At 38.6% G+C, this 25,039-nt stretch overlaps 1 protein-coding gene across 3 annotated transcripts in view; it reads right to left on the bottom strand.

Annotated features, from left to right (window-relative positions):
• The window catches only part of LOC149251480 (zinc finger (CCCH-type) family protein / RNA recognition motif (RRM)-containing protein), a 122,521-nt gene that overhangs the window by 48,934 nt on the left and 48,548 nt on the right, over positions 1-25,039 (bottom strand). For all 3 annotated transcript variants that reach the window (XM_089459458.1, XM_089459459.1, XM_089459460.1), the window contains exon 3: positions 22,396-22,514. In XM_089459458.1, the coding sequence (XP_089315584.1) occupies positions 22,396-22,514 (119 nt within the window). The remainder of the gene's footprint in view (positions 1-22,395; positions 22,515-25,039) is intronic.

The raw sequence follows: 25,039 nt of genomic DNA, 5'->3' as shown, positions 1-25,039 counted from the left end.
GAGGAAAATTGCTTGAGAAGATGACTTTACAACAGCTGATTAAATACAAGATAGATGCATAACAGAAATGAAAACAGTAAAAACACAGCGATACTAGACAGCAAGTTTGATTACAGAGTTCGTCCCTGATGGACTACGTCTCCGGGTCCGCTTTCAAGATGGGCGATTGCTTTATTAGGATTGAAACAGGAGAAGTTGATTACACAGAGAAAAGACCACACTGAATGTGCATGCAGGCACTTTTGATCACTGTCAACAGATAGCCCTCTGAACCAGCTTTCCAACGCCTGTCACGGTTCCCAATTCCGACTCCGGATGCTCTTGTTACACTGAAAACAAAACTGCCTATGACCTCCAGAAACTGCAAATGAAAACCAAAACCACTCTAATCCTCAATGAAGGAAAAATTCGCCTTTTAAAGGCCTCTAGGTTCATGAAAACCTCCTTGGCTGAATTCAACATGGATTTGGTTGCTCCTGGATGAGTTTGGGAACTCGGTCTGGTTGTTTCATGACACATAAGCTAGGTTCTAGGTCTTCGCATTAGTTGTTTTCATGAAACTGTTAACAAAACCCATAATTAACCATATAATAAAGCTCAGAACCGTTGGCGGCTTACTAACTGGGCGGAGGAGAAACTGTCGCATTTGAGTGTCAGGCGGTCAACTGCCTGACTACCACCTGGTGGTCTTCCCAGCGTTTGCGGCCACGATTTTGTTAACTATCGCATGTGACAATTGTTCAGTGGTTACGGTTATGGATTAACTCCGCGGTTGCGGTTTTATACCCAGCGTTCACATTACCCGCGTGGTGAATTCCCACACTAGTCACATGTTCTCCACTACGGTGAAAACTCGGCGGTTTTTGTCTGCTAACCCGATGGTTTATACTGATCACATACTGACCTTTCTCTGATGTGGTTAAGTGTCCGCGCGGTTATCTGATGGTTAAGGGTCTGTTTTAATACATTTGAATTGTTTATAATGTTCATAGGTCGAGGGTTGTGGTATGGTCTTGTGTATAGGTTTTAATACTTAGGAAAATATGTTTTACAATGTAATGCTTGGATTAGGTCTTTAGGATTAGTATTAATGTGGTAGGTTAGGCTTAGATTTAAACATAGGTTTTGAATCATAGTTAAATACCATAGCTCATGTCCCTTTAAATGAACCACATCAAAACCACTTGTCACATTGTGACATTTTCACCATGAGACCTTATCGACAAAACAACCTTGAGAGAACTGAAAACACTGGCAAAACTGACGAAGCTGAAGACAACCTGTCTTCTCTAGATACATTGGACTGACAGATCTGCCTGGATCAATCCTCTCCACTTGAAAGCTTTTGGACCACAAAAGTTTTGATTTTAAGCAGATACCGAGGGTACAGCTCCCTCACTTTTCCGATCTCCATCCACCATGCCTTGCTCAGATTCATGCCCTTGAGTCCTACTCGAAGATATTGAACATCTCCACGCCTCGAAGATCGAGTATTCCTATCCAAGATGATATCTTCCTGCAACTCATTCATGTACTCAAGTGCCAAATCATCAATAGTCGGAATCTGTGGATCTTCCTCAAGATCCATGATCATCAGAGGTTCATATAATTTCAAATTTTCCACATTTACAACTTAGTAAATTCACATGTAATGAGGTAAACTTAATCGAAAAGCAGTATTTCCAATCTTTTCCATAATCTTGAAAGGACCATACCTGATGGGTTTCAGTTTCTTACCTTCTCCTTTCAACCCGTCTATACTGATATGCAACCATACCTGATCGTCGACCTGCAAAAGATGATCAACTCAATGCTTGTCGTGGCGCATTTTGTATTTGGCCTGACTCTTCTCTAATTGATCCTGCACTGCTGCATGTATCCGTTGTATCCGTTAATGAACTTAACTGCTTTGTTCGCATCATCATGTTCACCCACTTTATCCTCCTCACCAAACATGAAATCCATTGGTGACTTCAGTAGATACCCAAAACATGTTTCAAATGGCGATCGATTAGTAGATGAATGTAAGGCTCGATTGTAAGCATGTTGCACATACGATAAAGATTCATCCCACAACTTAGGATGTTCACTGCAATACCCTCGGAGGATATGTATAACTGCCCTATTTAGCACTTCAGTTTGTCCGTCGGTTTGTGGGTGAAAGGTTGTGCTCTTTTTCAACTTTGTGTCCATGAGTTCCCATAAGGTGGACCAAAATTCTCCTACAAAACGAGTGTCTTGATCAAAAATAATAGAAGTAGGTAATCCAAAATGAACCCATACCTAATCGAAGAACATTTTTGCAGTCTGTTCAGTTGTCACTTGCTTTTTGCAGGGAATAAGAATACACATTTTGTTGAATCTGTCGACCACAACATACAAATAATTATGCCCTCCCCTGGACATAGGAAGTCCTCCAACAAAATCCATGGAAATGACGTCCCATGGTCGAAAAGGAACTAGAAGTGGCATGTATAAACCAATCTTTCGATTGCTTGGCTTGCTGGTCGAACACATCACACATCCTTTAATGTATTTAGCAATAGTTTCATACATACGAGACCAGTAACAATACCTTTGAACTTGTGCCATTGTTTTGCTTACTCCAAAATGCCCTGAAATGCAAGAAGAATGTGCTTCTCGGACAACATGCACTCTTTTTGTATGTGGTATGCATAACTTACCCAGATGATATAACAACCTGTCATGAACATGATAATTGATCTCTTCCACCTGAGCACCATGAGTTAGTGATTCATAAATATCTTTGAAATCAGCATCCGTTTTATATTGTTCTATATAACTTTCATGTTTTAAAGAACTACTATGTAGAACTACAGAAGCATTCAAAGACGGTCTAGATAACATATCAGCTACTTTGTTTGTGACACCTTTCTTGTACTTAATTACTAAGTGAAATTGTTGAAGAAACCCCATCCATCTGTAATGACGAGATTGTTGCAACTTAGTTTGAGATTGTAAGTACTAAAGCGGCTGATGATCTATGTGAATCATTGTTTCCTTACCCATTAAATAATGTTTCCATTTCTTAACACTTTCGACCAAAGCAAATAGTTCTTTATCATATGTCGGATAATTCATTACTGCTTTAGAAAAAGTTTCTAAATGAAAACAAATTGGTTTCCCTTTTTGAAGTAAGACTGCACCCATTGCATAACCACTAGCATCTGTTTCAATTTCAAATGGCTGTTGAATGTCTGGTAAAGCTAAGATTGGTGTTGTGACTATTTTATGCTTAAGTGTATCAAAAGCTTTTTGTTGTTTTCCTCCCCACTGAAAGGAAACTTTAGAACTTGTTAAAGCATGTAATGGCGAAGCAATCAAAGAAAACTGAGCAATGAATTTTCTCCAATACTGAATTGCACCTAAAAAACTTCTAACTTCAGTCACATTCTGTGGTCTTGGCCACTTAACAATCACATCGATTTTAGTTGGATCTATTTTTAAACTTCCACCTCCATCTATGTAACCAAGATAATTCAGTGAAGTTTTCCCAAACTCACATTTCGAAAGTTTAAGGTACAATTGTTCTCTATTTAATACTTCAAAAACCTGCTTAACATGTTTAACATGTTCTTCTATACTAGAACTGAAAATCAAAATGTAATCTAAGTAGATTATGACAAATTTATCAATGTATGGGCGGAAAACATCATTCATAATCCTCATGAAAGTTGTTGGTTCATTACACAAACCAAAAGGCATTACCAACCATTCAAATAGTCCCTGTCTAGTTTTGAATGCAGTCTTCCAAATGTCATTTTCTGCTATGCGGATTTGATGATACCCACTTCTTAAATCTAAGTTAGTGAAATAGACAGCATTTTTCAATTGATCAAGTAAATCATCTATCGTGGGAAGAGGATCCCTGTTTTTGATTGTTATTTTGTTTAAGGCCCTGAAATCAACACACATTCTCCATGTCCCGTCTTTCTTAGGAACCAAAATTATGGGTGAGCCACATGGAGATGAGCTAGGGCAAATAAAACCTTTTTCAACCAATTCCTGTATTTGTTTCTTTATTTCTTCGTTCTCTATAACTGACAGGTGATACATTCCAATATTAGGAAGAGGGGCATCTGACATTAGTTGCATTTCTCTTTTTGAAGGAAGATTTTTTGGTTCCTTAAATAGATTTTGAAAAGAATCTACCACTTTAACCAAACTATCTTTAAACTGAGATTCACAACCTGAAAAAGCATCTTGTCGATCCTTGTGTTGTTCTTTCACAACCATAAGTACATATTTCTTACTTGAACTTATTAATCTCTTCATATGATTAACTGAAACTAAATCCAAGTGTGTTTTAAGTTTATGTGCCCTGACAATAAATTCAATCCCATCTTTCTTAAGATGATATTCATGCTCTTTCCTATAAAACACTGCATCACGATCACAGAGATAAGGACTTCCCAACACTACACATATATCAGCTGGAATCACATCTAAATCTACTTCATCAATGTAATGATTTGTAATGGCAAATTTTAATCGACACTACTTTGTGACATTAATCTTTGTTTCTTTATTCAGCCAACCGAGAGGGTATGGGCTTGGATGATTATGTGTCTCCAAACCCAATTTCTTAACTAAATCTTTAGATATTAAATTTGCATGTGATCCACTATCAAATAATGTATCTATCTTTGTGTGCTTAGAAGTTATCCTTATGTGAAATAATTCAACCCTTTTATCCTCATTTAGATGACTTCGATTGGACGAAGGTATAGAAGTATTAGAACTTGAACCAGTATCAGAAGTTTTACCTGTTGAAACCATTGCGGTTATTTTACCTTCATCACCTGATTCGGAACCCAAATCTTGTTGGATTGTTATATTGGCCTTCTTCTCACCTTTCTTCTTCAGAAACTTCTTCCGTTTGAGTTCTGGGTGAAGTTTCCAACATTTGGACTCATCATGTCCGATCCTCTAGCAATGAGTACAAGTAGGTCTTTCACCTTCCTTCTGAGTTGTTGTTGTTCTCTTTCCCTTCAGATTACCCTTCTTCTTGTTGTCATTGGTATCCATGATTTCCAATTGTCTGGTTGGTTTTTGTGAAAACTTGAATGGCTTGCCACCTGATTCAATATGTATGGCCTGAACACACACCTCATCAAAATCATCAAGATTAGACATCAATAAAGCATGCTGCAAATATGAATGTAAACTGTGGATGTATTTTAATAAAGTTTCACGTGTATCCAATGAAATACCAAGTGCCAATGCTTTCTTTCTGAACTCCTGAGTAAACTCCTGAACACTCTACCCTTTACCTTGCCTCAGATGTTGCCAATCAATCACAACTTGCTGCATATATCCCAAAGGATAGAAATGTTTCCTAAGAGCTTTCAAAAACTTAGACCATGAAGAGATGATTTTTCCTTTTCGCTTCACATCTATTTGAGTTTTACTTTCCCACCAGATTAAAGTTGTTCCCCCCATTCTAAGTGTAGCTAACCGAATTTTTGTTTAATAGTCAGAGATGTTTTGAATACGAGAATACACTTCTATCTGCTCAATCCAGTTATCTAACTTTTCAGGATTCATTTCACCAGCATAAATAGGTAATTCAAATTTTAAATCAAGTTTCAAGAGAGATGTTTTCTTAGGTTTCTTTTCCGTTTCAGATTCGGAACTCGAAGAAGAGGAAGAAGAAGATGATGGAGGTGAAGGAGGTTTATCAGCGTTGCCTTTACCTTTGTCCTTCTTCGTTGTCTTTGAAGAAGAAGTTGCATCTCTTGCCTTCTTGTCTTCGTACAATTCTCCCAACATCTGCTGCATAGTCAAGAATGCCTGTTGAAATTGTTCTTCACTCATCTTAGTTTCATTGTTTTCACCTGCATCTGATCCTAACATGGTCGATTTATGAACGACTCGTCGCTTTCGAATCTCTGGATTGATCTGTTCAAGGCATCCTTCTCCTCATTGCGACTTTGACCCGGTTAACATTCAATGGCAAATTCTACAATCACAACTTGCTCTGATACCAAATTATATGCTCTGAAATGATCATAAACTAAAAATTGATGTAGAATTGATTAGCCATTGTTGAATTGAATGTTAACTGAAAAGTGCAGAAATCGAGGAAAACTGCTTGAGAAGATGACTTTACGACAGCTGATTAAATACAAGATAGATGCATAATAGAAACGAAAACAGTAAAAACACAATGATACTAGACATCAAGTTTGATTACGGAGTTCGTCCCTGATGGACTACGTCTCCGAGTCTGCTTTCAAGATGGGCGACCGCTTTATTAGGATTGAAACAAGAGAAGTTGATTACACAGAGAAAAGACCACACTGAATGTGCACGCAGGCACTTCTAATCACTATCAACAGATAGCCCTCTGAACCAGCTTTCCAACGCCTGTCACGATTCCCAATTCCGACTCCAGATGCTCCTGTTACACTGAAAACAAAACTGCCTATGACCTTCAGAAACTGCAAATGAAAACCAAAACCACTCTAATCCTCAATGAAGGAAAAATACGCCTTTTAAAGGCCTCCAGGTTCATGAAAACCTCCTTGGCTGAATTCAACATGGATTTGGTTGCTCCTGGATGTGTTGGGAACTTGGTCTTGTTGTTTCATGACACATAAGCGAGATTCTAGGTCTTCGCATTAGTTGTTTTCATGAAACTGTTAACAAAACCCATAATTAACCATACAATAAAGCTCAAAACTGTTGGCGGTTTACTAACCAGTCAGAGGAGAAAATGTCGCATGTGAGCACCGAGCGATCAATTGCCTAACTGCCATCTGGTGGTCTTCCCTGGCGATTCCACCAACGTTTCGCTAACTATCACATGTGACAATTATTCAGTGGTTACAATTATGGATTAACTCCGCGGTTACGGTTTTATACCCAGCGTTCACATTACCAGCGCGGTGAGCTTCTCTGGCGGTGAATTCCCATACTGGTCACATGTTCTCCGCTACAGTGAAAACTCGGTGGTTTCTGTCTGCTAACCCGATGGTTTATACTGATCACATACTGACCTTTCTCCGATCCGATTAAGTGTCCGCACGGTTATCTGATGGTTAAGGGTCTGTTTTAATACATTTGAATTGTTTATAATGTTCATAGGTCGAGGGTTGTGGGATGGTCTTGTGTATAGGTTTTAATACTTAGGAAAATAGGTTTTACAACGTAATGCTTGGATTAGGTCTTTAGGATTAGTATTAATGTGATAGGTTAGGCTTAGATTTAAACATAGGTTTTGAATCATAGTTAAATACCATAGCTCATGTCCCTTTAAATGAACCACATCAAAACCATTTGTCACATTGTGACATTTTCACCATGAGACCTTATTGACAAAACAACCCTAAGAGAACTGAAAACACTGGCGAAAGTGAGAAAGTTGAAGACGACCTGACTTCTCTGGATACATTGGACTGATAGATCCTCCTGGATCAATGTTAGTAGCACTATGTCCTTTGTTGTCCTATTAGTACTATTGTCCCAACATAGTTGTTATACCTTGTTGTTGTCGTATGTGACTTTGCAGTGCTATGTAGCCTGTCGTCCATGCATCTTGCTAGCACCATGTAGCCTAGCTGTATATTTACTTTGTTGCACTAGTTTGCAGCACCATGTAACCTTGCTGCCATGTGTTGTTTCACCACGCCGCACTACTACACTTCATCATTGGATAGGGCATCACCCTACAGCCCTTATCTTCCATACAAATCAGCAAGGAAGCCTTCTAAAGACTGTGGTTCTCCAAGGGGATAACCCTCCATACCTACGCTATTTCTTTAGGCCTTGTTTGACTGCGGTTAAGGCCACGTTGTCCCTTCAGCTCCTTCATGTTACAGCTAAGGTCACAATGTCCCTTCAGCCCCATTACATTGTCTAGGGCAGCCTCCACATTGTTCCTTTGACCCCTTATATTGCGGCTATGACTATGTTGTCCACACAGTTGTTCCTCGGCCTAATTTGCCCAGCATTATGCACTTGGAACAGCCCTTACTTACCTCGTTGTCACCTACAGCAAACCCTCACTGTGGCCCATAAACTCGACTGCGTTAGGGCTGAATTAGATTAGCGTTTAGGGCTGGATTAGGGCAGCCTTTAGGTCTACGTTAGGGCAACCTTTCGTCTGCGTCTAGGGTTACCTTCCATCTGCATCTAGGGCTACCTCTTTTCCTCCAATGTCTAGGGCTTCCGAGTCAGACCGAGCGAATGCCTAGCCGGGTCGGCTCGGTGGCTGAGACGGAACGCTTGGCTGGGTTGTTACTGAGCCAATCATTGACTCGGTCGACTCAATAGTGACTCGGTCGACTCAGTAATGACTTCGTCGACTCAGTAACTACTCGGTTGGCTTGGCTCTTTGACAAAAAGCATGAAGCACATTTGTCAAAAGTTGTTCCGCCTCCTACATATCAATGGTTGGGTTGTTGTTTATTGCATATTTATAGCCCTAAAGTAATCTATCACTGTGATAAAATTTTGAAAATTACAAGGCCAAAGTATGGTTATCCTAGTCGCATGAATTAGAAAACTGAAACAATGCATTGAGCCATACAATGTTTCTAGAAAGGGAAACGTTCTGGCAATGGACTAATAAATACATATTTACCTCTGACTGTTCTGAAGCTTGACCAGAACTAAATGAAGGGTTTTGAGGCTTCTGTTATCACAAAATCGTGTACTAAGGGCTGCTACTTAGCAAGATCTCATGCAACTATTTCAAACCAGGCTTTAGACTAAGGCTTAGCCTCCTTAGTCAGAGAGGGCTCTCTCACAGATTTTTGATATGGATTAATAACAAGAAAAGATGGCTAACTCTTCAAACAGTACATGAAAATAAGTTGGTTGGAACAACAAAATAACACTTCTTCCATTGGGTTCATGGAGTCAAACACCTCTGCAGTAAACTATTAACTACTCAATCATGGAAGCCAAGGCATATAATGTTTAAACACTCAGAACATTTCTCAAAAAGAACCTCAACTCATAAACATACACAGGAAGTCTGAGCACTAGGTGAATTCAGAGTGATTGCATATCTATTGAGCTGTAAAACAGAAAGGAAGAGACACAACCATATATATTCTGAGCATTTGAACACAAGATGAATCTTGGGAAGAAAAAGTAATCTTTCTATTACTGTCAAAAGTCTTTTACATTAGCCAATATAAAAACTCTGTTTCTTTTATAAATCTCCAACCCCACTTACATCAGAGTTTCTCCTATATATAGGAAAACAAAACTAAAACTACCTTGAGTCTCCTCCTCCAGCATGAGGGGAGCTCGATGGTCTATCATTAACTAACCTTATCTATTTTTAAACAAACTTATTAAATACATAAAGTATTGTGCTGTAAATACATAGAGTCCTAATCACATTGAAATTCTAACTCTATCTCCTCGTATGCATGATGCCTTTCTTGAACTTTGACACCTGTACATTTTCTGTTGTGGCCGAGATATGTTGGAGGAGCATTCACTGAACGAGCTGGCCTTGGATACTAGCTGTGTAGATGGCTCATTAATTAGTAAAGATGAGTGCCCTGTTTTCACGGTCCCTGTCTTCCATTATTCTTTACTACTTAAAGACCACGCTCCAAGCTCTTTAATTCTTCAATAACAACGCATAACACCATATGCCTCATGATCTGGATGCCTTGTGGACTGAACAGGTGTACAAACCAAAAATTCTGGTAACCCTACCAGAACCCTAGTAATTCGGTCATAAAGTATCTTTAAGAAAACTTTAGCAAAAAAACAAAATATTTCACCTTTCCTCCAAAACTCACACCTGTCACTGTTTGAATTGCTATGATAGCCTTGTATGGTCTCCCTCCTGTCCTCGAGGCATTCCTTTCAAAATTCGCTGACCTCATCATCAAATTCATTGTTTTCTTATAAAACAGCATCTACAGCAGTTTCGTAGCACGCTACGAAACTGCTGTTTTTGTCAAAACAGAACATATTTATCTTGAAGCGCTTTCTGCTTAAACTCATGATTTCTTCAGACATTTTGTACAGGTGTTAAGGACCTAAATAGTTTCAAAATGATGGAGCTTAAACCAAAATTTATCAAAACTTGAAAAGCACCTTTCCTTTTAAATCAGTGAGCTAGTTTACCTAGCTTCTTCTTCAAACTGCTAACCTCTTTCTTCAAAGCCTTATTTTCTGATCTCAGGCTCATGTTCAGCTTTCTTATGAGTTTTGCTTGCTTAAGTGCTGGTACCATCCACGAAAATACATCAGACCCCGAGTCAGCTTGACCCACTAGGCTTGTGCTGCCTGTTAATACAGCCCTTCTATAATTAGCATATCTCACTGCACGTTCTCTAGAAACATTCTTTATCTGGGCCACTTCTTTCTGGGTTGTTCCTGCCTGGTTCCTGATAGCTATGACATTTCCTCCTTGGCTAATAATAACCTTTTTACTCTTGTCTTTACGCCTGGCTGTATGCACTGTTTTAGTCAAAACTTCAAGAAACTCTATACTGGGCATTTTTACAGTTGCCTCCTCTTTATGCACTTTCTCGGCCTCTTTCATTTGTCTTCTTGTAATTGGCCTCCGTGGCTTGAACACATATTCTTCACTAGGCTCCTCAAACCTTAACCTTTTCGAAGCCTTTGATTTCTTCATGCTCTCTGGTGAGGATTGGGTTAAGTCAATGTGCATTGGCTGCACTGGTTGGTCCTGCTCAAACTCTATTGGCTCAATCTGCACTGGCTGATCTTGTTCAATCTCAATTGCCTCAAGTAAATCAGTTAAACTAGCTTTTGACATAGGACTTTCTTCAACAGCAATTGACTTGCCTTTCTCCTTGCTTAACTGACCTCTGGTTTTTACTCTTGATACCCTTTCAACTTCACTTGGTCCAGGTGCATCCTTCCTCTGTTTGACCTTCTCTTTTGATGATGATTGAGGTGTCTCCTTGACTACCAAGGGCTTCACTGGTTTCCTCAACTTGGTTTTGGACTTCTTCTGATCTTTCACCTCCTTTCTAAGCTCAGCAAGAGTAGGTTCTTCAATTGTTTCTTCTCTTTCCCTAACAGGCAATGGAGTGAGGCCTGTCTTGCTCTGAAAGCCAGCCATAAAAATAAAGGAGTTCCAATCTTTACCAATCTTCTGCAAACCATCTAACACTAACAGCTTTACCAAACCATGGTGAAACAGTGATGTTTCACAGTCATCTTTTTTCAGTTGAATTTTATCACACATTTTACTGAGGCTTCTGAACAAGTAGAAAGGGATATCTATTGATGCTTTGCCTGTTTTGCAAAATTCATAGATCAGAGCATTGTATGCAACAGCACCAGAGATATATCCTTTAGTCAGCATTTCGTCTTTTAATCCTAAAAGCTTCATCCACCCTGTCTTGCCTACATAACATAGGGATCAACATTTTGAAGTTGCTCAAATAGGGACGCAAATGTTTCAGAAACATCAAATTGAAAAGTGCCAGTGCATCAGTTGTCTTCCCTTCCTTGCAATGTCCTTTGTCGGTGGAAGAACTAATGAACGAACAGCTAGAAACGTTTGCCAAATCTTAACATTTCAAAAGCTCATCACTGACACGTACACGATCCCACAACCATGTATACTTGAAGATGACATATGCACTACCTTTTAGTCGATAACCAGCTTCTACTTCTTGAGAGGAATTCACACTTATACAAGCATTTTTATCCTGAGAAACGTTCTTATCATTATAAAGAGCCTGAAGAACCTCAGACAACGGTGGAACTGACATCATTGCCTTGATATCTTCAATCTTATCTGAAAGATCTGACATTAGACCTTTAAGCACATCAACCTCATCCACAGCAGTTGTAGCCAGTGTACAATAGGCATGCTAGGATTTGGGCCTCCACTGAAAACTCGAGCAAATCCCCAATTTCGTAGCACGCTACGAAATCACCTAATAGGTAGCGTTGCGAAACTGCTAAAAAGGATTCATGCGCTGCGAAAACGCCTTGTCCTTTAAGCTAGGCTAAAAAATTTTGGCAACAGAATTTTCAGTGATAACAGCTTCATTAGGGGCAGAGAATTGGTATTATTGTTGTTGTAGCCTAGTGATTGTCCTTAGGCTGAGGCAAAAAAGAATCCTGGCATTGGTGGCTAAGTATGAACTTTGTATTGGACACTGCACTGGGTGCCATTTTGATATAATGGATATATTCATGAGACTACTTTGATCATATGTTGTGTTCTCTTTATATTCTAAAGCTTTGTGTTTGGAAACATGAATGAAAATATTTAAAATTATGTTTTTTATAAAAAAAAATATATATATATAGTTAATGTATTTTTTACAATGACCAAGTTATTGAAATCAAACCAGCCGAGTCGATGCTAAGTTAGAGTCGGAGTCGAAGCCGACCCTCTGTCGTTTTCGAGGAGGAGTCGGAGTCGAAGCCGACCCTCGGCCGTTTCCAAGCCGGAGTCAAAGTTTTAAAACATTGTTAAAACCCAAGACAAGTGGAGAGAGAAATCAAGATAGAAGTGTGTGTGTGAAATGACTCTCAAGTCATCTCCTTGTATACTAAAACATTGAGCACATGTGGGGTTTATTTGGTTGCTAGCCAACCTTGACGAATTGTCTTATAACACAAATAAATTCAGAACTCCATTAATACTTATCAGAATCGGATGATCTTTAGATCAATCCAACACCTCTCAATGAGAGGGGTCCAAGAAAAATATCAGTTGCTATAAATAAGATGACCCACATGGTGTTTGGCCCTAGTTTCCAATTTTAACAAGGTTAAACGTTGTCATGGAAGGATGCCCTAGACTCTAACACAGTCATGGAAGGAGCCCAAACGCAGTCAGGGAAGAAGGCTTCCTTAACACAGCTAGGAAGTGACCTAAACGCAGGTCTAATGCTGTTGTTCTTGTCACCTAAAACACAGTCAGTGAGGGTTTCATAGGCAGCAAAAAGAGGCATGTATTCGCTGTAAAGAGGGGGCCTTGACAAGCCCTAACCGCAGTCTTATCAAGTGTCACAAGCTGGTGCCCTAGACGCAGTCTTATCAAGTGTCACAAGCTGGTGCCCTAGACGCAGTCTTCTATCCGCAATCTTTGAAGAGACTAGGCCGCAGTTTAAGGAGGGTTTTTATGTGCCCTAACTGCAGTCAGTACAAGCCCTAACCGCAGTCATAGAGTTGGCTCTTATACGTTGTTCAAAGGGTCCTCAATCCGCTGTCCTAAGGAGAGGTCTACTCGTCTTAAGAGACCCTCAAACACAGCAAAAGGAAGACCCAGATCCGCACCACAGAGAGGTTTCTATTCAGGGTTTGACTGCTACCTCGGATGGGTACCCAGGTTAGTCTCATGGTGATCAACGCATGACAAAAGGACGCAAGGAGGTTTGTGCTTGTATCATTCTCGGCATACCTGTAAATTAAAGACGTAGTCAAGATAGTCCTCGGATGGACGGAGCAGAAAAGAGGCACTGTATTAATATGAATTCTGGGTTAGATTCATTCTTGACATAGTCACAATTTCTGTGATATCAATCTCAGCATTTCTGTGTATAGAGCTTTATCTCACAGTATATGGATCTACCTCCTTGCAATATTAATATGTATATCAGTGATATCACAACAAGTCTCGGTATATATATGTGTGTGCGTGTGTGTGCTCCTTCGTGGTTTGTGCGCAATGAGAGGAAACAGTATCACATGCATTGGTGATGTTTTGAAGACACTCTCTTCAGCGTTGCTATTTGCTAGGCCAGAGGCCATAGCACCATAGCTAAAACTACCTTGGGGTTGTTGTCTTAGGATTGTTTGGAGTTTGTTCAGATCAGCGATTCATCACAGTCAAGGGAGTTTGAAGCTGCAACCAGAATTACTAGAGCAGCTAGCATGGTGTTGGATGCAACTTGGATGGATGCAGCACAGTGATGGGTGCAGCATGGTGTTGGGTGCAGCTTGGTTGGATGCAGCACAGTGATGGGTGCAGCATGGTGATGGAATCACCTTGGAGAATCAGTTGAAGCAGTATGCCTTCACCTAAATTCAGATTTTCTACCTCGTGTCATCTTCTTAGAGAAGATCTTTGCTCTTATTTTGACAGGTCAAAATGTTGACTTCCGATGTATATGTACTATCTCTCTCTACTGAACTATTGAAGAATATAAGAAGAATTGATCAAGGGTTTCCCCACATTGGGGGTTGTCCCTGGTTGGCGCCACATCTTGTGTCCTCTTGTCTTGGCTTGTTTTCTGATGTTTATGTTTAATGTTGTATCTGCACTTTACTATCATGCTGATGTGATTGCTAATCTGGAATTGATATTGAGCTAAATGAAAAATTGAAGTAAATTGCTCTCAGCATAGAACATACCTAAAATTATCATATTTGGATAGCACATTTATTGTACACCCAATTGTACTAATCACATGACATTACTTGTTAGATTAGAGTGTATTTTCTTGCAAGTTTTAATATACTTCTCTGCAGATTTTACACATTGGACCAACAGGGCAGCAACATATAACTCCATTTCAACCATTTGACTCCATACAAGGCACTATTGTGTTGGTTCGTTGAGGTCATGCTAGGGAAGCCTCCCTAGCCATTTTGGAGGTAGTTGGGCTAGAAGAGTAGGGATCCAGATTGCGGTGACAATGGACCCTTGTCCTGTGTGACGGTTTTAACAGGATGCAAGGATCTTTGGCAACCCTACTTATAGGAGCAGTAATAGGAACCTGGTGGAGTCAACTACATGACTCCTTGGCCATTACAGCTTCAACATATCACGTCAAACCACTTGAACCAAGGACCTTGTAAATGCACACACACACAGATAACCACAAAATAAAATACCATACAAATATCTATTTATATAAGATGTATACTCTAGTATCGTGTATATGGTTTATGATATTTTCGTAGAAATGTAAATATAGGAAACTATAATATTGATTTATCATAAATATTTATATAACCATCATCATTAGCATGCACTGATGCGCTGATGTGAGCCTTGTTGAGTATAGCTAAATATCTCAAATAATTCTCATGGCAATGGAACAACAATCATTAGTTGTATCAAGTAGAATGTGAGTACAGCAATAATCCATGAAGATATCTCACCTACTTGACGCTACACAGGATCCTCCATTCAACACTATATAGGTTTTAACAACACAATTGAAGAAATAAGTCAAAGGATTTTGCTAGCAAGTACCAAATCCATCCATCCGACATGGAAATTATGTCCACTCCATCTAGCCTTGCAATTATGTCCATTTTGTCATCCCTTGTCCATTAGAATTCATTTGGCCTAGCTTGATGACTCAACTTTGTGCCTCCCTATCTCATTACATAGAAAATTGCAAAGGCTTGAAAATACCTTTAGTTAGCCTTGTCGTGTCCCTATCACCTCGTGCTAAAGAACTGTGGATATCCCATTGATGTTAATATGTATCTCTTGTTGAGAAATCTAGGTGGCAACAAGTGTAGGTGATTTATCTTACTTTGTTAACTACTTGTTATGTATTTTTCCTTTACTTGATTAACTTCTTCTTTCCTTTATTATTATTAGTGTTCTCTATCATCAAACGGCTACCAAATCATAAAGAACAATGAGACAATAGGACACAAGATATAGGCAATCAGCCAGGGCCAAAATCTCTCCAATTGAGAGGAAAACCCACCAAAATTCTTCTCTTCTTATAGAACTTCAATTGACGAATTCCAAGACCTATGACCCTTGACCAAGACCAAGTCAACTTTCTGTTGTGAATAGCTTCCAACAACAAATTTCGACCTTCCAGCAACTTCTCCAACAACTTCAACCCCAGCAACAATTTATGCAACTTCGACCTTGATGTAGCTTCATAGCTTCAACCTAGAAGCAACTTCGACCTTGCAACTTCGATCTTGCAGCATCACAGCTTCAACCTTGCAGCTTTAGTAGCTTTGACATAGCAACTTCGACCTAGAAGCAACTTCACAGCTTCGACCTTGCAACTTCACAACTTCGACCTTGCAGCTTCACAGCTTCAACCTTACCCAGCGTTGACCTTACAACTTCACAACTTCGACCTTGCAGCTTCACAGCTTCGATGCACCTTCACAGCTTCGATGTTGCTTAAGAATTTTGGCTTTGTCCAATAACTGTAGAAACCTTAACAAAAGAGAGAAAGAGAGAGGCCCAAAAACTTCGAACTTGTTCTTCTTCTCCTTCTTCGTCCTTTTTCAGTGTCTATCTTGAGGAGATTGAACTTGTTTGAGAGTGTGTCCAAATAAGGTTGAGTTCCTTCTTATATATAGGCTTTTGAAGGGTACGAATTGCTATCTTTAGGCCGACTTGTCCCTTCATGTAGGCCGACTTGATCTTTGTGCCATGAAGAGGCCTTGGAGGGTCTTTTAACTTTATTTTGACTCGATAATTTTTTCTTTACAATATGTAACATGCCCAAATGGGTCTTTAATACATGACAATGACTCGATTGACTTTATGACAAACCTAGAAGCACTCAATGGGTGCTTGACCTATAAAATAAATTTCCTTGAGCATGAAACCCAAGACTCAAGAATAACAATAATAAATTTATTTTTCTCTTTCCGTTAAATACATAAAATCATCATTACATGTGTCATTATGAAGACGGACCTAGTTACATATTTCAACACTCCCTCTTAACTAGGGATGTATTCATAATCCATACAAGGTACTTGGACATTCTCAATATGAAGAATTATCATAAGAAGAGTCGAATTTGTAACCCATCTGTTTAGCATCATACCATCCAACATTGTCACATAGCAAGTCCTTGACTAACAGCTCTATCTCTCCACAAGATCAGAGCACAATGTTGGCGAGACTAATGATTTATAGACACCATCATCATTGTCTCTAAAGGAGCATACCCCACCCGGGTGTTCACAGGGTATGTACTTCCAGGACTATTCTTATCTTAGATTCCCAATCCTCAGAGAATATCGGTCCTCTATGACTACTCTTATCTTGGATGCCCTACCACATCCTCAAAGAGTATCGAATGCCAGATGCTTACCCAATCCTCCATTCTTTCTTCCCAAAGTGAAGACAAGAATGATGTGTCTATCTCTCCCTCTCAACTAGGGAGGATAACCCTTCAAAAAGGAATATAACCCTTCCTACAAAAAGGTATGTACCCAAGTTCCCTCTTATTCAGGGACTTGTCCAAGCTCCCTCTTAACCAGGAACTTGTTTCCAACAACATCATTCTTCTTTAGTGGAGATCATGGGACCTTTAGTTGCTTGTTGAGCTCTTCCTTTTGATGTCATGAATTTCATCTTCATTATTATGGAGTCTTCATCTTATAGGGCACTGGCCATCCATCACTTTCCTCAAGTCAATCATGTGATCCTTCCCCCTATCGGAAAGTGATATTCTAGTCCACATCCAGCTTTCCTTCATACAGCTACCTCTTCCACACCATGTTTCCTTCAAGATCTTCCATCCAACAACCTGAGTGCTTCGTTGTAGATGACATCTACAACTCTCTTCCGGTAGCCCAGTATCAACCCATCGAGATGTTGTTCAAAAGTCAAAAATGAACATCAAATTAAAGTTACCTCTTTTTATGGCCCTTCATCATGACATTTTGTTTGCTTGCAACATCAACATCTCACACACATATATTGACACATCTCCAAGATATTCAATGTCAAGGGTCTCATTTCTTTCCAGACTTCATCAGAGTCTTCATAACCTTTCCATGGAGATATCATGGTCAATTCTCCTAGTCATCGGATGTTGATTTCCTTTTTTAGGTGCTCATAGTTGCATCTTTCACGATCTCTTCTTTCTTTCTTCACATATTGCTCCCCAGGAACTTCATCCAAAGTTCCTTCATCTTTGTCAACCATCTCATATTCCATATGAGAACATATTATGTCAATTTCATCTAGTCAATATGTGAACCATGCATCTTTCCAAATGAGGAGATCCCTTTTCTTCGATCATGCTCATGAGATAGAACATTTACCCATGCAACCATATGTCGACATGACTAAATTAAATACATTCATACATACCTCCCTCCTTCTTTTGGTCATCTAGGCTTCCTTCATCAGCTTCCTTTCCTTGATTGAGAGTACTTCAACCATGCTACATTCCTTTGTCATCAAACCATCATTCTTCCAAACAATGAATCCCATACAAGGTGGAATTCTCAGCGAGGCACTTGCTTCTTCCAAGAGGTGAACCTTTGTATGAAGATTCCAACAGAGGATCTTGATTATCCTCATCCTGCAAATGCTTCTTCCTAAAGACATATGATGAGCTCTATACTAGATGACTTTCTTCTAACCATAAGTATTACTTATGTTTTTAAATGCGGTTACCAAGAGCTACTTCCTTCTATGATGACTGCTACAACCATGTAGACTTCTACTTCAACTATCTTTCAAGCTTTTAAAAGGATGTCTCAAGCTCTTGCTTTAATCATAAGCTTTTATTATGATGCCATCTTCTACTAACATGCATCTCATCATAATGCTTCTCATCTTGACTACCATGGTGGAAGTATTTTCACCTTCCACTTCTCCTTGTTATGTATTGGAGAAACCCTAATATGGAAGATCTATCCCTTTGGATTTCTTCTCATCAATTTCTTCCACTTCTTCAGTGATATGAGCCTCATTTCTTTCTTTCCTCTTGTTGTCCTTCTTGAACTTTGGACAATCTCTCTTGTAATGCCCATATTCTTAACAGTCGTGGCATTTGATCTTTGCCATATTCTTCTTCTTTTTCTAAGGACCAAATTTCCCAAACTTTCCAAACTTTCCTTTTCTCTTAGCCATGGCAACAAATGCTTGAACTTGTTCATTTGATCCCACGTCACTTTTTTCCTTCAATCTGGTTTCTTCAATCTTACATAATGACCAAGCTTCATTGAATCAAGTAGCTTCCTTCTTTCTAGATGCTTGATGTAAAGTTGTCCCATTCCTCTGGTAGTGCATTGAGCACTATGGAGGTCATTTATTTATCGGACATTATTTCTCCGAACTCTTGCAGTTGGTCTCTTATTTCCGATATCCTCATAAAGTATGAGGCTTAGCCCATCTTCCTTTGATATCTTCATCTTGTAGAGGTCTTGTCTTAATGATATCACTTCTCCCGCAGTACTTACGAAGAACAATTCTACTAGCTTCTCGTATATTTCTTTTGATGTCTCCAACTTTGATACATATGGTATGAGGGGATCTTTCATGGATACTATAAGGATCCTTTCAGCCCTTACTTCCCCTTTCATGTATTTCGCTAGAGAATAAGCTTCTTCATTTGGAGTTTTAGTGATTGAACCCTTAACATCATCAATAACTTCATTTTCTACGAGGATCAAATTTATCCTTTTCTTCCATGCAAGAAAGTTTGATGACCCAACCAATTTGTTGCTTTCCTTGCAAAATGAAGTCATTTTTGATAGAATCAGATCTAGACATAAAGATACTTACGTGTGAAGAAACTTCTTGATGACAATATCTTCAACTTGATGCCTTCTTGATTTTGATGATGATGTTGATAGTAGAAGATGTCTTCCTTCAAAAGTGACCCTTCAAAGAGAGGGAGATCACCTTAGTTCCTTGATGATGATGACAATGCCTTCTCCTTGATGAGCTTCACTTTCTCAAGGTCAACTTTAGTCAAATTTGTTTTCTAGTAGTTGCAGCTTCTTATTCGACCCTTTTTTTGACCCCTATAATTTGAATGCAATTTTCAGTCACTGTAGAAACCCTAGTTTCTACACGTGTGGGAGAAAGACAGAGATTTTGCCCTTCTCTCTTATTCGCTTGGATATAGGCTTCTTCTTTTGCAACTCAGATTGCAAGATGGCTTCTCTTCCACTTGTTTTCGGCCTCCTTAGGTGACTGTAATAATTCGGCTTCTACTGCAACAAATGAGCCCTAATCTCCTCACACATGTGAACAAGAATAGCCCAAAACATACCCAAAATTACCTCGATCTTTTTATCTTCTTCGATGATGTTGTGCGAGCTTCCCAACAATTCTTCAAGTGCATAACCCTTCTTTGGATGAGCTAGTGTTTTGAGATCTTCTATCTTTGAGATGTGATGATCCTTGATATGAATGTTCCTTCTTGATGATTGATACTCTTAATGATCTTCTAGTGCTTCGGCCCTCGAGTGTCCTTCTTTAAGTTGCCTTTCCTTGCCTTGTCACCTTAGATATGATTCCATGTTGAGAAATCTAGGGGGCAACAAGTGCAGGTGATTTCTCTTACTTTGATAACTGCTCGTAATGTATTTTTACTTTATTTGATTAACTTCTTCTTTCCTTTATTATTATTAGTGTTCTCTATCATCAAATGGCTACAATCACAAATAACAATGAGACAATAGGACAAAAGATATTGGCAGCCAGGGCCAAAACCTCTCCAACTGAGAGGAAAACCCACCAAAATTTTTCTCCTCTTATAGGACTTCAATTAACGAATTCCAAGACCTATGACCCCTAACCAAGGCCCTCCAAAACCAAGTCAATTTTCCTTCATGAACAACTTCCAGCAACAAACTTCGACCTTCCAGCAACAAACTTTGACCCCAGCAACAATTTATGCAACTTTGAACTAGCAACTTCAACAACTTCGACCTTGATGCAGCTTCATAGCTTCAACCTAGAAGCAAATTTGACCTTGCAACTTCAATCTTGCAGCATCACAGCTTCAACCTTGCAACTTCGATCTTGCAGCATCACAGCTTCAACCTTGCAACTTCGATCTTGCAACATCACAGCTTTGACCTTGCATCTTCACAGCTTCGATGCAGTTTCACAGCTTCAATAAAGCTTCATAATTTCATCTTGCCGAGCAACTATAGAAACCCTAACAAAAGAGAGAGAGAGAGAGGCCCAAAAACTTCAAACTTGTTCCTCTTCTCCTGCTCTGTCCTTTTCCAGCTTCTATCTTGAGGAGATCAAACTTGCTTGAGAGTGTGTCCAAATGAGGTCGAGTTCCTTCTTATACATAGGCTTTTGAGGGGTACGAATTGTTATCTTTAGGCCGACTTGATCTTCATGCCATGACGAGGTCCTGGAGGGTCTTTTGACTTTATTTTGACTCAATTATTTTTTCTTTATAATATGTAACATGCTCAAATGGGCCTTTAATACATGACAATGACTCAATTGACCTTATGACAAACCTAGAAGCACTCAATGGATGCTTGACCTATAAAATAAATACCCTTGAGCATGAAACCCATGCCTCAAGAATAACAATAATAAATTTATTTTTCTCTTTCCATTAAACATATAAAATCATGTTTACATATGTCATTATGAAGACCGAACCTAGTTACATATTTCAACATCTATAACACCAGGCAACACCTAATTGATGCTTGAGATAACTTGAAGATGAGGAACCTAACATGTGTCCAGTACATATGTAAAATATAGAATATAGGCAGAAGTTTGATTGCTATTCATGTATGTAAATTCATTGACATTTCCAATGGTCTTTTAAATTGCATCCATCATGAATGTAAACTTAATGACATTCCGAATGCTCTTTTAAATTGAATCCATTCAATGCCATCACCAATTAAATTAAAGATCCTTGGGCTGATCCTAAGCCCTAAATCTTTAATTAGAATATGAATGGACCGAAAAGGAAGTGCCAATGTGAGTTCTAGTTTGTCAAGTGCCAATTATCTCTTCTAAATATCGCTATTAATGCAAATTATTTCAGCAAATCAGCACAACAGGCATTCAGACTAAATTTAAAGATAGCTAGCCATATGGAAATAGAGAAAATCTGAACGGTCAAAATGGACAGCCATACATTACTAATGACTTCTTTCCTTATCTATGACCACTCCAATAAAGTGAAGCCTCCATAATCTAGTTTCCATGAGGGATGAATAGGAACTGATCATTTAGTGTAATTTAATGTTCACTACAATCTAGAATAAACAGTCCACTTAACAATATCAGAAGGGAGAGAAACAGAAATTAAACATCAAGGGACAAATATTGTCACTAAGAAACAACATTTGAGACTTTTATAGACACCCACGTTGAGTATTAATCAGGGTCTTAAGGTTTTATCTGTACTGAAGCTAGTCTGTGAAGGGCTTCCTTAATTGGCTGCCTTGACAAACAACTACATGCAGTATAACCATAACATTTCATCCAACATCTTTTAATCTCTTATATATAGGGCCATATCACACACTTGCACAACAGAAAATATAAGAATAGTGCAGACTTTGAATAAGATTCAGACTTAACAAGATAAAAATTAGAAGAGGTAGCACATTCATTGCATCATAAAGGAGAAACATCAATCATTTACATCAGTGTCAACTAAATAGTAAATAGAAATGCCAAAAAATATCAAATATGAGAAGCACAAAGAATTTAATATTGGAATGTACCATCTCCAAGGAAATCGTACAGTTTATCAACACATAGTTTTTGCAATTCCTTCTTAGGTTTATTGTTCTTCAGCAATGCCAACACATAATTTGCCAATAATGCAGGATCTGCCTCTGTCCTGCCACCAATCAAAGAAGTATGAAGATCAAGTCAGCTATTCTCTTTTGTCTCATGTAAATAGTACAAGAACAACATAAAATAAACAAAGATTGAGCTATTTCATTTGATATTCCTGATCACAAGCATGCATATATGGAAAATACAAAATGACAATGTTCAACCAATTACTTTCACTTCATCTATCCTAACAACCTAATCCATTTTGTTTCACATGTTCCAGAAAAGAACCCTGGATGGATAAGCCAGCCTCGACCAAGAATTTTAAGCATTTTTCAAAAGCCAGCCACCACTTCTTTGGTGCCTTCACCAACATTTTACAGAGTCTATTATTTGATTCCCATGAATGGAAAGAGCCTTGAAGCTGACCTATGTGTATTCACAATAGTCCTACAACATTAAAGAGCTCTTGATAACTAAAGCCAAAGCTCAGAGATCATCAAGAGATGATCATAATGCTCTACCACAACTCATTGCACTCTAAAAAGGTTAAACCCACTCAACTACTTCTCACATAAAATTTTCCATAGTCTTTGTTCTAAAATTCGGGAAGTGATATCATAACGCTAGAATGTTCTCACAAATAAGCTCTTCATGTGTTTCGTATAAACCATAGAGATAGTTGATTCATATTATGTGCAATTGAAACAATGAACAGGACGATTTTTTCTTTTTTTGAAGGCATATATTAACTTAGATATTTACAAACAATCATCGAATGAAGTAGGGCATATACAACATAAAATCATATCATCTTCCTCGGCACTCCTAGAACAGAAATAAAATCTAAATAAGCAAATGCATCTAAATCTTTAACATCTCTAATTTGCAAATAGCTTTTTGCCAACAACTACATACCTCTTCCCTCCGGTTGCAACAAGAAGACTCATCACCAAAGCCAAAGCTCAGAGGTAATCAAGAGATGGTCATAATGCTCTACATTCTCAAATTCCACAATTTGTTGCACCCAAAAAAAGTTTAAACCCACTCTACTACTTCTGACATCAAATTTTTCCATAGTCTTTGTTCTAGAATTCCGGAAGTAATATCACAACACTCGTATGTTCTTACATAGAAGCTCTTCATGTGTTTTGTATAAACCATAGAGATAGTTGATTCATATTACATCTGATTGCTAACAAAGAACGGGAAGGTTTTTTCTTTTCTTCAAAGGCTTATATTAACATAGATATTTACAAACAAATATCAAAGGCAGTAGGGTATATACAATGTAAAACCATATCCTCTTCCTTGGCACTCCTAGAACAGAAATAAAATCTAAATAAGCAAATGCATGTAAACCTTTAGCATCTCTAATTCGCAAATTATTCAATGAATGCACACAACAAGGTATGTAAAAAATCAATTCTCTCCTACTTTTAGAATGGAGGTGGTTAGCACACATTATAAAAATTGTCAACAGCCACTTTAAACATTATTCAGAAAGCTTAGACCAGTTGTTAACAGAAACACATATTGATTAGAGAGGAATGTCTATAAACGAAGAGATGGCAGCTTAACCGAGATTCACCAAAAACATTAAGTTGGAAGAGGGCATATGCCATAACCATGCCAATCAATTGAAATTCACATAAACGACTGATGGATCTAAAATGTCCATGAATAAGAACATAATAAAAATAAACTTGCATCTACTTTCAGCAACTGATGAGAGACAAATTAAAATTGTTTTAATGTGCTCAATTGACCAAAAACACAATGCAATTAAAAGACAATCAGCATGTACGATACAACAATCGAAGCAATGGTTGACACATGCTGAGAAAAATTGATATCTAAGCTAAGAATAATCTTAATAATTAAATAAAAGAGGGGCTATTACAGAAAATGGTGGTCTACTCTTGATGTGTACATATAATTCATTTCAAGGAAAACATATTCACTAAGACAGGATAGTACATTCAACAAGAACCAAGGATCCAAACAAATCCACATTTACTTTCATTCATGAACCAACTGCTGTACGGCTGATGTAATATGCATAAAAAAATGATACATTACATAATAATAACAACCTTTTCCGCAAATGGGGTGCTAGGAACGCTTCTAGACCTTGGCCTGGCCGTGTGGCTATCCAACAAAGAAGTTTGAGGCATGGTGACTAGTGGCTTACATCCTTGTCCTTCACAATCAGGAGAAGTTATGTGAGAGTTATGTGGGATCAGTGTCAGCTGATGGTGAAAGGATGGCACAACTGCACTCCTGGACACACTCATACCTCAATTATTCCTGGTAAATTCAATTGGAAGTGCAATAGTGAGTACAATCACCATCATGTCTGGGAGAGGGTGACTTGGTTCATATGCAGCATACCAAATCTTCTGTCAAACTAGGGTATTCCCCTCATTCTGGTTGGCCTTGTTGTAATTTTTGTTTTTGGGCTCTTAGACAACAGGTTTCATGCTTTGGTTGCCCTGTGGGTTGCTGGCATTCTTCACTTCCTGCCTGTACTTGGCCCTGGCTGAAATCTCTATTGTGGGTTGTTCATCCATTTTGCTCCAAAGC

This window comes from Pinus tabuliformis, chromosome 7, assembly GCF_031772625.1.
Source record: "Pinus tabuliformis cultivar Carrire ecotype Pingquan chromosome 7, CPIR1, whole genome shotgun sequence".
NCBI classification, from domain to species: domain Eukaryota; kingdom Viridiplantae; phylum Streptophyta; class Pinopsida; order Pinales; family Pinaceae; genus Pinus; species Pinus tabuliformis.
This window is presented reverse-complemented; position numbering and strand designations above follow the sequence as displayed.